Below are 14,467 nucleotides of genomic sequence, written 5' to 3' on the forward strand. Positions count from 1 at the left end.
ACAAAAATAAAAAATAAAATATACCTGTGCAAAGCCGAGTCCTTATATATACTGTACAATCCTCTATAGAAGTAATAATAGTGATATCATTTAATAACATAAATGCGCGATTTACGCTGCTCAGAAAAATATCAATATATCAACTATTATTCACATACCTGAGATATCAGGTTTTCTATGGGTGGACAGTTCTTTAAAGTTTCATTCCCAATCCCGGAGTCATCGGCATCTATTAGACTGTCCACAGGAACATTGTGCTGAGCTTTAAGGAAAGCAAATTCCTGCTCACTTGGGTCCAGAGTTACACAAACATCATAGGAATATGGCAGAGGTAATGTTCCAGTGTTGAATTGTGAAAGATATCTTGGATCCATCGGAGGATATAGACTTGTACTCAAGGATCCAAATGAAGAAGATTTGGACTCTTTATACTTGGAGACAACTGCAATAATCACAGTCAACATGAAGAGAAAGGAAATCAATGCCAAGGCTATGACCAAGTAGAATTGTAGATTGGACTGAGATTCCTCCTTGTTAGACTGACTGCTCAGCTCAGGAAGGACCTGATGGAAATGATCAGCGACCACCATGTTTATAGTGACTGAAGCTGAGCAGGATGGGATCCCATTGTCCTTTACTAGAACCACAATTCCATGTTTCATTATGTCTTTTTCTTGAAATGCACGAGATGTCCTGATCTCCCCCGTGTGCTGGTCAATGGAGAAGAGTGATGGTTCTGAAGATTGTAGAAAGTAAGACAACCAGGCATTGTGTCCAGAGTCAGCGTCCACTGCCACCACTTTAGATACTAAGGAGCCTTGTTCAGAGGTCCAAGGAACCATCTCAAATGTTGTGCTATCATCTGGAGATGGGTACAGAATGACCGGTGAATTATCATTCTGGTCTACTATACTTATCCTTAGTGTTGTACTGCTGTTCAGAGATGGAGATCCATTGTCTCTGGCAATGATATGGATAATAAATTCTCGATGCTTCTCATAATCAAATGACCTCTGAGCATAGATGACCCCGGTTACTGGATTCATGGAGATGTAGGAGGACAGGGAATCTTCTTCATTACTTCTAGACATTATAGAATATGTTATCTTAGCATTGTCTTCACTATCCATATCTCTGGCTTGAATACTAAATATTGAAGCTCCTGGCGAATTATTTTCTGGTATAAATGCAGTATAACCTGATTTCTCAAACACTGGCGCATTGTCGTTAACATCTGATACATCAAGTCTAATAACTTTTCTAGAAGTCTTTTCTGGAGAACCTTTGTCAGAAGCTTGTATTGTGATGGTATAGGATGATATTTTTTCTCTATCTAGACTATTTTTTGTAACAATTTTATAAAAATTACTTGCTGATGATAATAACTCAAATGGTAAATCTCCTATTATTATACATTGGACTTCACCATTATCTCCTGAGTCTGGATCATGAACTTTGATCAGAGCCACCACAGATCCTGGGGCAGAATCCTCAGGAATAAGATCTGATGATGAGGTTATGGATATCTCTGGAGCATTGTCATTTTCATCTGTTATTTCTATTAAAACTTTGGCTTTTGCTGCTAGACCTCCTCCGTCTTGTGCTTGTACTGAAATTTCATGAAATCTTGACACTTCATAATCTAATTGTCCTTTTGTTGTAATCTCTCCTGTTCTGGAATTAAGAGTAAAAGTCTGAAGAATGTGACTTGCTGTGGTACTAAATGAATAAGTAATTTGTGCATTGATTCCTTCATCTTTATCACTTGCACTGACCTGCAGAATTGTTGTATTCACCGGTATATTCTCTCTAACACTTACTTTATATACATCCTGTGTAAATACTGGAGAATTATCATTGATATCATTGATGATGATATTTATTAGAGCAGTGCCTGTCTGTACAGGATTTCCCCCATCAGAAGCTGTTAGAATGAGCTCATGCTTGTCTTGTGTCTCTCGGTCTAGAGGTTTCTCTAGTATCAGCTCTGGAAATACACTGCCATCAGTGCTGACCTTCTCTTCTAGCACAAAATACTGGTTTGTACTGAGTCTGTAGCTGATGTGAGAATTAATACCTAAATCCAGATCTTCTGCATTTTGTAAAATAAATCTTCTTCCTGGAGATGTAGATTCACTCAATTCTATTCTAACTGCATCAGGAATAAATTTCGGAGGATTGTCATTTATATCCTGAATATCAATCTTAACACTGAAGACATTTAGTGGATTTTCCACCACAACATCAAATGTAAGGACACAGTCAGCTGCAGTTCTACACAACGTCTCCCTGTCTATCCTATCAGCAATGTAGAGGTTTCCATCATCCAGATTTATATTAAAATATTTCTCAGACATATCAGACACAATACGAAGTTTCCTTCTGGAGAGATTCTTAACATCTAATTGAAGATCCTTTGCTACATTCCCCACAATAGAGCCTTTTCTTAATTCTTCCTTAATAGAATAATGAACCTGCCCAGAGACTGAATGACACAGCCAGGACAATAAGAAGGGAAATATTACTTGCCATCTGAGTCCTTGTATTGCTTGTCCTTTCTGCAGTTGTAATCCAGCCATCCTTCTTCGATCCAGAAATATAATTGTATAATTCCTTGATATAATCCAGTAGAATTAGAAGCAAAAACAATCCTCTTCTTTATGAGTCCTATATCCAGTACAGCCAGGACTGAAATGCTGTGTATTCCTTGTTGCAGTTGAACACTGTCTGCATCATGGAGGCAATTCTGGATTTGCAGAATATTTTCCTTATTGGTGAACAGCGGCGCTCTGAGGCATATATGGGGTACTACAACATTGATAATTTTGGTTCCAACAGGCATTATTTTCTATGTGTACATACAGTATACATTTATAAACTAATGAAATTAGTTAAAATTTTACCATTTCAATCCATATGTTTAGTTATAAATCTATCTCCATTAAATGGTGGATAAACGAGAGGTAAGATGATTATAGTTCTGGACCTTATGTTTTGTTTAATTTTGTGATTTATCCAAAACTGTAATACCATAATAAATTTAGCATAATATTCATTGCATTCTTTCGTGATCGATGGCAAAATTATGAAACGAAGACTGAAGTCATTTTCTACATTTTCTAAAAGTCATGTAAAACTTTTTTAGTATACATGAGGATTTTTCAAATATTTTAATGGTTTACTTTTTGTATGTTCAATAGGCCTCAATTTTTTAGAATCCATTATTTTGATTTTTATAAAGCTTCATGCTCCTTTTTCTTATAAAGATACCGTACAAATTTAAATCACTTCCCAAATCAGTCTCAGTGTACTTGTTATCCTGTGTGTGTACAATAAGATCACAATCCTATCAATCCAATCATATTCCCAATCTACAATGGGAGATCTGGACCCACTGCTAATCTCAGCACTTTGGCCAACCTCAACTTTTTGTAACCCAGTCACCATAAAGAGTACAAAGAAAATTGTCATCTGTGTTTCCGGCAAGGTTTCTACAAATCTGTTTCTTTCTAAAAACTCAGATAGTTTTGCAGATTAGCAAACATTGTGATGGAGTTGACTTTAAAAAATAAAAAATATGTTTAGAAATTTTCAAAAATTTTCTGCCGAAGAAATAATAGTGATAGGAATATTCTAATATTCAGTATCTAACTTAGATTTAAAACACTAAATAGTGACTTCAAAAAGAGAACAGTACAAGTGAAATGTATCTGGATCTTCTTTTCTAACTTTGGCTAAATTAAGATTTGAAGGAATTTTTTCTACAATTGACTTATATCACCTGTTCTAAGGATGTGACTCAACTGTCAAACATGCACACTGAAAAGGGGCAACATGGTGGCTCAGTGGTTAGCACTGTAGCCTTGCAGGGCTGGAGTCCTGGGTTGAAATCCCGCCATGAACAACATCTGCAAGGAGTTTGTGTGTTCTCCCCGTGTTTGTGTGGATTTCCTCCCATTCTACAAAGACATACTGATAGGAAAAAAAATGTACATTGTGATCCCTATATGGGACTCACAATCTACATAAAAAAAATGCACACTGAAATTCATGGGACATAGAGAAACAGCCAATCATGGTCCTCAAGCCCCCCTAAAACTCCTGTTCTTACGATTGATGGGATCTTCCTAATCAGATAACTACATTGTAATGTTGATGGTCCTTTTAAGAACCCTACTTTGGGTCATTCATTTGGATATTGCTATTAGAAATGTATGAATGATTTTATAATTGAGCGTTACCAGTTCGGAATGTCCACTTTCTGATGGTGTCCAATAGTGACACACCCCTTTATTTAGGGGATTGGTAACACCCAGTTGTCCATGGTAAAGGAACCTTACCATGCAGAGTTATAAGAGACGATCATTCTGATTTCTTACTTCACGAGTAATACAAGTAGGTACTAAAACAGATATTTCACTATTGATGACAGGCCCAAATAATTACCAAATTATACTGTATTTAACTTGATATAAAAAATTTTAAATATCCATAATTTAAATTTTTGCCTGTTTATATTGTTTAGTACAAAAAGTTACACTGATTCCAACACCATCACTATAGTAGCAGGTATCACTATATGTACAGTACATTCTATAGACACCATTTTACACATATTGATTAGGATTGAGCATATGATTTCTTTATAAACACAGTTTATATCAATAGTTAGGAAATAATTTTAATTTAAGTTTTTTTTTTCTTTCTTCTTCACTCTGTTCCCCTTATCTTCTAACTTTAACATGTAAACTAGTGCAGGATGCCGGTCAAGGTCACAGTAGCCTATCAAAGTACCAAAAAATCCACTTGTAGAATAAATTCAACAAGGTGCCCCGACAGAACAGCAGGAGAAGACTACCCCTTTTAAACATAATTGAGGACCTAGATACTTACAGCTTTAGCTATAACAAAAATGGAGAAATCACTAGTTAAAAACAGCCAAGAATGTGATTTCATAGGATGCAGCAAATTGTTTTAACCAATTATCTCTCCACTTCGTTGTTTCTGTTACAGGTAGCGTCGATATTTGACAAAAACAAAAAGCAGTACAATAAGTCAACTCTAGAGTTAAGAAATAACTCTAGAATTGAATGCGGAATAAAATGCACCAAATCTACGGAAAGACCTTTCGAGACAAATGCTGTTAAAGATATACATAGAAAGCACACGATTCTAACACAGATTTACTGCTTTCAGTCGAAACCCTATTATAGAATCTTCCAATCCATATTTTATCTCTTAGATGGATACATATATCAGTAATTCTAATACATGAACTATTATAATTATTTTTATCATTATTTATATATTTATAAACTGTCCAATGGTGGCCATAAATATATTTTCCATCGAAAAACTATGTAATTAAATATTCAATAAATCACAACATATGTTTTTAAATAAGTTTCCCCATACATCCCGAAAGACTTTATAATTCCTATACAGTAAAATAAAGATATGGTAATGTCTACTAGCCTGTAATATGCCAACAAAGGTATTTATTCTAGTAGAATAGGTATATCTCTAGGATATGCCAACACTTGCTGAAGAGTAAAACATTCACCATTTAATTCTCAATATAAAGCAATTGCAATACTACCAAGCAATGCGACTCCTCAGTTTAACCCCCAATCATACCTTATGTGATGCTCTAGAACATTGTATGATGTGAATATCCTTTGTTACGTATGATCTGGAACATACCTGAGACATGAGATTTTCTACTGGTGGACAGTTCTTTAAAGTTTCATTTCCAATCCCGGAGTCATCGGCATCTATTAGACTGTCCACAGGAACATTGTGCTGAGCTTTAAGGAAAGCAAATTCCTGCTCACTTGGGTCCAGAGTTACACAAACATCATAGGAATATGGCAGAGGTAATGTTCCAGCATTGAATTGTGAAAGATATCTTGGATCAACCGGTGGATATAGACTTGTACTCAAGGATCCAAATGAAGAAGATTTGGACTCCTTGTACTTGGAGACAACTGCAATAATCACAGTCAACATGAAGAGGAAGGAAATCAATGCCAAGGCTATAACCAAGTAGAATTGTAGGTTGGACTGAGATTCCTCCTTGTTAGACTGACTGCTCAGCTCAGGAAGGACCTGATGGAAATGATCAGCGACCACCATGTTTATAGTGACTGAAGCTGAGCGGGATGAGATCCCATTGTCCTTTACTAGAACCAAAATTCCATGTTTCATGATGTCTTTTTCTTGAAATGCACGCAATGTCCTGATCTCCCCCGTGTGCTGGTCAATGGTGAAAAGTGATGGTTCAGAAGACTGTAGAAAGTAAGACAACCAGGCATTGTGTCCAGAGTCAGCATCCACTGCCACCACTTTAGATACTAAAGAGCCTTGTTCAGAGGTCCAAGGAACCATCTCAAATGTGCTATCGGCCTCTGGTGATGGGTACAGAATGACTGGTGAATTATCATTCTGGTCTACTATACTTATTCTTAGTGTTGTACTGCTGTTCAGAGATGGAGATCCATTGTCTCTGGCAATGATCTGGATAATAAATTCTTGATGCTTCTCATAATCAAATGACCTCTGAGCATAGATGACCCCGGTTACTGGATTCATCGAGATGTAGGAGGACAGGGAATCTTCTTCATTACTTCTAGACATTATAGAATATGTTATCTTAGCATTCTCTTCACTATCCATATCCCTTGCTTGAATATTAAATATTGAAGCTCCTGGTGAATTATTTTCTGGAATAAATGCAGTATAACCTGATTTCTCAAACACTGGGGCATTGTCATTAACATCTGATACATCAAGTCTAATAATTTTTCTAGAAGTCATTTCTGGAGAACCTTTGTCAGAGGCTTGTATTGTGATGTTGTAGGATGAAACCTTTTCTCTATCTAAATTACTTTTTGTAACAACTTTATAAAAATTACTTGCTGATGATATTAACTCAAATGGTAAATCTCCTATTATTATACATTGGACCTCACCATTATCTCCCGAGTCTGGATCTTGAACTTGAATCAGAGCCACCAGAGATCCAGGGGCAGAATCCTCAGGAATAAGATCTGATGATGAGGTTATGGATATCTCTGGAGCATTGTCATTTTCATCTACAATTTCAATTAAGACCTTAGCTTTGGCAGCTAGACCTCCTCCGTCTTCTGCTTGCACTGAAATTTCATAAAACCTTGACACTTCATAATCTAATTGTCCTTTTGTTTTAATTTCCCCATTTTTGGGATCGATATTAAATGTCTGTAGAATGTTATTTGCTGCGGTTCGAAATGAGTAAGTGATCTGAGCATTGACACCTTCATCTTCATCACTTGCACTGACCTGCAGAATTGTTGTATTCACCGGTATATTCTCCCTAACACTTACTTTATATACATCCTGTGCAAATACTGGAGAATTATCATTGAAGTCAGTGATGATGATATTTATTAGAGCAGTGCCTGTCTGCAGAGGATTTCCCCCATCAGAAGCTGTTAGAATGAGCTCATGCTTGTCTTGTGTCTCTCGGTCTAGAGGTTTCTCTAGTATCAGCTCTGGAAATACACTGCCATCAGTGCTGACCTTCTCTTCTAGCCCAAAATACTGGTTTGTACTGAGTCTGTAGCTGATCTGAGAATTATCACCCACATCTAAATCTTCTGCATTTTGTAAAAGAAATCTTCTTCCTTGAGAAGTGGATTCACTCATTTCTATCCTAACTGTGTCAAGAATAAATTTCGGAGAATTGTCATTTATATCCTGAATATTGATCTTTATACTGAAGACATTTAGTGGATTTTCCACCACAACATCAAATGTAAGGACACAGTCAGCTGCAGCTCCACACAATGTCTCCCTGTCTATTCTATCAGCAATGTAGAGGTCTCCATTATCCAGATTTATACTGAAATATTTCTCAGAGATCTTAGATACAATTCTTAGTTTTCTTCTGGTAAGATCCTTAACATCTAGTTGAAGATCCTTTGCTACATTCCCCACAATAGAGCCTTTTCTTAATTCTTCATTAATAGAATAATGAATCTGACCAGAGACTGAATGACACAGCCAGGACAATAAGAAGGGAAATATTACTTGCCATCTGAGTCCTTGTATTGCTTGTCCTTCCTGCAGTTGTAATCCAGCCATCCTTCTTCTATTCAGAAATATAATGGTATAATTCCTTATGATAATCCAATAGAATGAATATTAGAAAATAATCCTCTTCTTTATGAGTCCTGTCCCTGGCACATCCTGGTCTGAAATGCTGTGTACTCCTTCTTGCAGTTGAACACTGTCTGCATCATGGAGGCGATTCTGGATTTGCAGAATATTTTCCTTATTGGTGAACAGCGGCGCTCTGAGGCGTATATGGGGAACTGCACCGTCATTCCTAGCATATTCCATTTAATATTTTTTGTATAGTAATTTAAAACTGTTTTATTCATTTCTGAAACTATTTTATGGTAGCAGATTTTGATATTTTAGAGGGGCATACTGTTACTGAGTTTAAGATAAGCCTAAATCTACCATAACAATATGTATGGAATCTTATAATAACAATAATGGTTAAAAGATAAAAATAAAATCTAAATAGCAATATAAATTGGTAGCAGAGGGTTAGATTTGGTACTATGACACTCCTAAGAATATGACTGTTGGTATTGGCTTAACTTTACTCAGTTTTCTAAATATTTCTAACTATATTAAACTACTTTATATTATAAAGAAAATAAGTCACATGAAAAGGAAATTACCGGATAAATAGTATAGGGAAAATAATATGGCATAAGATGACAACCGACCATACATTGTTCATCAGATATTGTGTATATATTTCACATACTCACAGAGATGCCACCAGGATTCTCTGAACTCAAGAGCAGCTTCCATATTAAATATTCTACTTATCTTTGAGATGATACTCTAACATCCAGCTAATGCTAAAGGGTTTCTCTCATGAAGATATCCCCTGTACTCATGCCCTATAAGGATGTATGGAAATCATATAACTAGGCCACCACTCACAATCCCCTCTATTAGCCAGAGCAGACATCTTAGCTAAGTTCTTCCCCTTCTGGTAGACTTGAAAAAGGACAGAAATTCAGCAGGAATGTCTTGGTTGCCATGGTTGCCCCATGATAAAAATAGCTGTTTTCTATATACACTTTTGTTTTTTAACACCTTACAAGACTACTTTGTAGAGATGAGCGAACACTGTTTGGAACAGCCGTTCCGAACAGCATGCTCCCATAGAAATGAATGGAAGCAGCCGGCACGCGGGGGGTTAAGCGGCCAGCCGCCGGCAAAGTCTGCGTGCCAGGTGCTTCCATTCATTTCTATGGGATCCGAACAGTGTTCGCTCATCTCTAGTACTTTGTCATAGCTCAGAGTCATTTAGGGCTAGTTCACATGGGGGGGGCAATGAGGCAGATTTTGACAGCAGATTTTGCCTCAAAATCTGCCCCATACAATGGTGGTCTATGGAGACTGCTAGCTTTTTTTTCTGCTAGCAGAAAAAAAGAAGCAACATGACTTTTCTTCAGGCGGATTTTTTTTTTTGCAAAAAAACGCGACCAAAAACACCTAGCGTTTTTTTTTTACAGTCCATTCGCTTTAGGGGAGGGGAAAACCGCCTGGCGTTTTCTGAAGCAGTTTTTTTTTTTTTTTTTTACCAAAAACTGCTCCAGAAAATGCTCCAAAAAAACACTTCAAGGTCAAAAAACCGTTTCCTAATTAGGAAGTGGATTTTTTCAGGACCAAAATGAGCCAAGAGGTTTTCACATGTGAACTAGCCCTTAAAGGCGTTTTCTGCATAAAAATATTGATGAGTTGATAATATTCATTAATTTTAGATTGGTTGGAGATCCTCAAAATCCAGATCCCCTTAAAATACTTGTTTCAGTCTACATATAGCCATGCATAGTCGCAGGTATATCACAGTACGGCGTCGGCAGCATACAATTGTGCTACCCTTTTCATTGTCATTATACCATATGGAGCAGATCTCAGTCTTGACTAATGGCAGACATTTTTATGTCAGTCTCCAGGCTCTTAATGTCTAGCCCAGAGACTTTAGCTACAGCTTTAAGTAAATATCTCTCCAAGCTCTAGAATCACTAGTGAATCACACTTTCTGTAGAGTACGACCTCTGCTCGCAGCAGCTTCCTATCTTTTGATCTCTCCCCCACGCAGTCGGGGTTCTAAATACCACTAACTACACATCGCACTGCTGCGCCCATTTAGCATGAAATTGAAGTAAAACATTTTAACATTTAAATATGTATAAAATAACATTGCCTCAACAAGCTACAAGCACACATATGATCCTCATTCTCAAAACTGTCAAACATCAAACATGTCCTTGTTTTCTATCAGAGCCAAATCCCAGTGGAGAATTCTAGAGCAGTTTTAGAAACATTGTGATTAGTTGTTATAGGCAACAGAGTCAGGTTTTCTTCATTTTGGAATGTTAAATATCCCTATAAGATCTTTGTAACTAACATTTGGAAATAAACTTTAATGATATCATAACACCCTTATTAGCAATAGATACCTCTCTGTCTAATATAGTCATACTAGTTAACAAGGCAAAAAATTGTTACTGTACTGCATAAAAGCAATACAACTAACCTTATGTCCATTTAATAACAAGAAGATATTATTGCTGCCATGTAATTACTAGAGATGAGCAAACTAGTTTGTAACAAATTGGGCTTTTCAAAAAAATGCCGATTGCGCATGCTCTGTTGCCGATTTTGTGGTGGTCTGCTGTTACAAGAGGAGGAGAATGGCTGACAGAGGAGAAGAAAGGCAGCGCTGGTTGGATGGCAACGCTGTGCTGAGAGTATGCAGGGAACGCCCCCTATGCTTTCTGAGAATAATTAGCATAAAGAAGAAAAGAAGAGAAATTTCAAAACAGCGGTGCAGACCTTCAAGATAAAGGTAAGAGACAAATAGACATTATAAAGGCTATAACTACTAGCTTTTAGTTTAAAATATGGCTTTAACGATTAAATCCCTTTAAATACAACCCTTGAGACATTCCACTCTTATCTAGACCCTATGGGATACTTATTGCATACTACAAAGCTCCTGATCTTAGACCCCCCCCCCTCTTTCTTCCACTTTGTTTTACCCATTTATTGTCTGTCTTCTCCCCCTATTTTTATTACTCTTTATTTGATTGTATACTCTTCTGCCATACTGGCGGTTTATAAGTCTGATGCTGTCATCTTATTTACAAAAAAAAAAGATTTCAGTTAACTAAAGCAACATTAACTGTGTACGAGAGTTATGAGAGTAAAACATTTTTGCTAGTGATTTGGCAAATTTGGGTCATGTAGAAAGGACACCTATATTACCTATATTATAAATAGATGTATTACATACCTGTGTTTCTACTGGTGGAATGTTATTTAGGCAATCACTTCCAATCCCGGAGTCATCGGCATCTATTAGACTGTCCACAGGAACATTGTGCTGAGCTTTAAGGAAAGCAAATTCCTGCTCACTTTGGTCTAGAGTTACACAAACATCATAGGAATATGGCAGAGGTAATGTTCCAGCGTTGAATTGTGAAAGATATCTTGGATCCATCGGAGGATATAGACTTGTACTCAAGGATCCAAAGGATGAAGATTTTGACTCCTTGTACTTGGAGACAACTGCAATAATCACAGTCAACATGAAGAGGAAGGAAATCAATGCCAAGGCTATGACCAAGTAGAATTGTAGGTTGGACTGAGATTCTTCCTTGTTAGACTGACTGCTCAGCTCAGGAAGGACCTGATGGAAATGATCAGCGACCACCATGTTTATAGTGACTGAAGCTGAGCGGGATGGGATCCCATTGTCCTTTACTAGAACCACAATTCCATGTTTCATGATGTCTTTTTCTTGAAATGCACGAGATGTCCTGATCTCCCCTGTGTGCTGGTCAATGGTGAACATTGATGGTTCTGAAGACTGTAAAAAGTAAGACAACCAGGCATTGTGTCCAGAGTCAGCGTCCACTGCCACCACTTTAGATACTAAAGAGCCTTGTTCAGAAGTCCAAGGAACCATCTCAAATGTTGTGCTATCAGCCTCTGGTGATGGGTACAGAATGACTGGTGAATTATCATTCTGGTCTAATATACTTATTCTTAGTGTTGTACTGCTGTTCAGAGATGGAGATCCATTGTCTCTGGCAATGATCTGGATAATAAATTCTCGATGCTTCTCATAATCAAATGACCTTTGAGCATAAATGACCCCAGTTACTGGATTCATGGAGATGTAGGAGGACAGGGAATCTTCTTCATTACTTCTAGACATTATAGAATATATTATCTTAGCATTCTCTTCACTATCCATATCTCTGGCTTGAATATTAAATATTGAAGCTCCTGGTGAATTATTTTCTGGTATAAATGCAGTATAACCTGATTTCTCAAACACTGGGGCATTGTCATTAACATCTGATACATCAAGTCTAATAACTTTTCTAGAGGTCATTTCTGGAGAACCTTTGTCAGAGGCTTGTATTGTGATGTTGTAGGATGGAACCTTTTCTCTATCTAGATTACTTTTTGTAATGATTTTATAAAAATTACTTGCTGATGATAATAACTCAAATGGTAAATCTCCTATTATTATACATTGGACCTCACCATTTTCTCCCGAGTCACGATCTTGAACTTTGATCAGAGCCACCACAGTTCCAGGGGAAGAATCCTCAGGAATAAGATCTGATGATGAGGTTATGGATATCTCTGGAGCATTGTCATTTTCATCTACAATTTCTATTAAAACCTTGGCTTTTGCTGCTAGACCTCCTCCGTCTTCTGCTTGCACTGAAATTTCATAAAATCTTGACACTTCATAATCTAATTGTCCTTTTGTTATAATCTCTCCCGTTTTGGAATTAAGAGTAAAAGACTGAAGAATTTGACTTGCTGTGGTTCTAAATGAGTAAGTGATCTGAGCATTGAGACCTTCATCTTCATCACTTGCACTGACCTGCAGAATTGTTGTATTCACCGGTATATTCTCCCTAACACTTACTTTATATACATCCTGTGTAAATACTGGAGAATTATCATTGATATCATTAATGATGATATTTATTAGGGCAGTGCCTGTCTGTACAGGATTTCCCCCATCAGAAGCTGTTAGAATGAGCTCATGCTTGTCTTGTGTCTCTCGGTCTAGAGGTTTCTCTAGTATCAGCTCTGGAAATACACTGCCATCAGTGCTGACCTTCTCTTCTAGCCCAAAATACTGGTTTGTACTCAGTCTGTAGCTGATCTGAGAATTATCACCCACATCTAAATCTTCTGCATTTTGTAAAAGAAATCTTCTTCCTTGAGAAGTGAATTCACTCATTTCTATCCTAACTGTATCAAGAATAAATTTCGGAGAATTGTCATTTATATCCTGAATATCAATCTTAACACTGAAGACATTTAGTGGATTTTCTACCACAGCATCAAATGTAAGGACACAGTCAGCTCCAGCTCCACATAATGTCTCCCTGTCTATCCTATCAGCAATGTAGAGGTTTCCATCATCCAGATTTATATTAAAATATTTCTCAGACATATCAGACACAATACGAAGTTTCCTTCTGGAGAGATCCTTAATATCTAGTTGAAGATCCTTTGCTACATTCCCCACAATAGAGCCTTTTCTTAATTCTTCATTAATAGAATAATGAATCTGAGCAGAGACTGAATGACACAGCCAGGACAATAAGAAGGGAAATATTACTTGCCATCTGAGTCTTTGTATTCCTTGTCCTTCCTGCAGTTGTACTCCAGCCATCCTTCTTCGATCCAGAAATATAATTGTATAATTCCTTGATATAATCCAGTAGAATTAGAAGCAAAAACAATCCTCTTCTTTATAAGTCCTATATCCAGCACAGCCAGGACTGAAATGCTGTGTATTCCTTGTTGCAGTTGAACACGGTCTACATCATGGAGGTGATTCTGGATTTGCAGAATATTTTCCTTATTGGTGAACAGCGGCGCTCTGAGGCATATATGGGGTACTACAACATTGATAATTTTGGTTCCAACAGGCAATACATTCTATGTGTACATACAGTATAAATTTATAAACTAATGAAATTAGTTAAAATTTTACCATTTCAATCCATATGTTTAGTTATAAATCTATCTCCATTAAATGGTGGATAAACGAGAGGTAAGACGATTATAGTTCTGGACCTTATGTTTTGTTTAATTTTGTGATTTATCCAAAACTGTAATACCATAATAAATTTAGCATAATATTCATTGCATTCTTTAGTGATCGACGGCAAGATTATGAAACGAAGACTGAAGTCATTTTCTACATTTTCTAAAAGTCATGTAAAACTTTTTTAGTATACATGAGGATTTTTCAAATATTTTAATGGTTTATACTTTTTGTATGTTCAATAGGCCTCAATTTTTTAGACTGCATTATTTAGATTTTTATAAAGCTTCATGCTCCTTTTTCTTA

The 14,467-nt window shown here is 36.7% G+C and overlaps 1 protein-coding gene across 18 annotated transcripts in view; it reads right to left on the reverse strand.

Moving 5' to 3' along the window:
* Positions 1-14,467, reverse strand: part of LOC142204076 (protocadherin gamma-B1-like) — a 225,754-nt gene that overhangs the window by 41,171 nt on the left and 170,116 nt on the right. The window contains exon 1 of one of the 18 annotated variants that reach the window (XM_075275295.1): positions 5,704-8,397. The exons of 16 other annotated variants lie outside the window; for them this stretch is intronic. In XM_075275295.1, coding sequence (XP_075131396.1) covers positions 5,704-8,124 — 2,421 coding nt within the window. In that variant the 5' untranslated portion in view covers positions 8,125-8,397. Of the gene's footprint in view, positions 1-158; positions 2,754-5,703; positions 8,398-14,467 lie in introns of those variants that run through there. One more of the 18 variants, XM_075275298.1, reaches the window with a different exon arrangement.

This window comes from Leptodactylus fuscus, chromosome 5, assembly GCF_031893055.1.
Source record: "Leptodactylus fuscus isolate aLepFus1 chromosome 5, aLepFus1.hap2, whole genome shotgun sequence".
NCBI lineage: Eukaryota > Metazoa > Chordata > Amphibia > Anura > Leptodactylidae > Leptodactylus > Leptodactylus fuscus.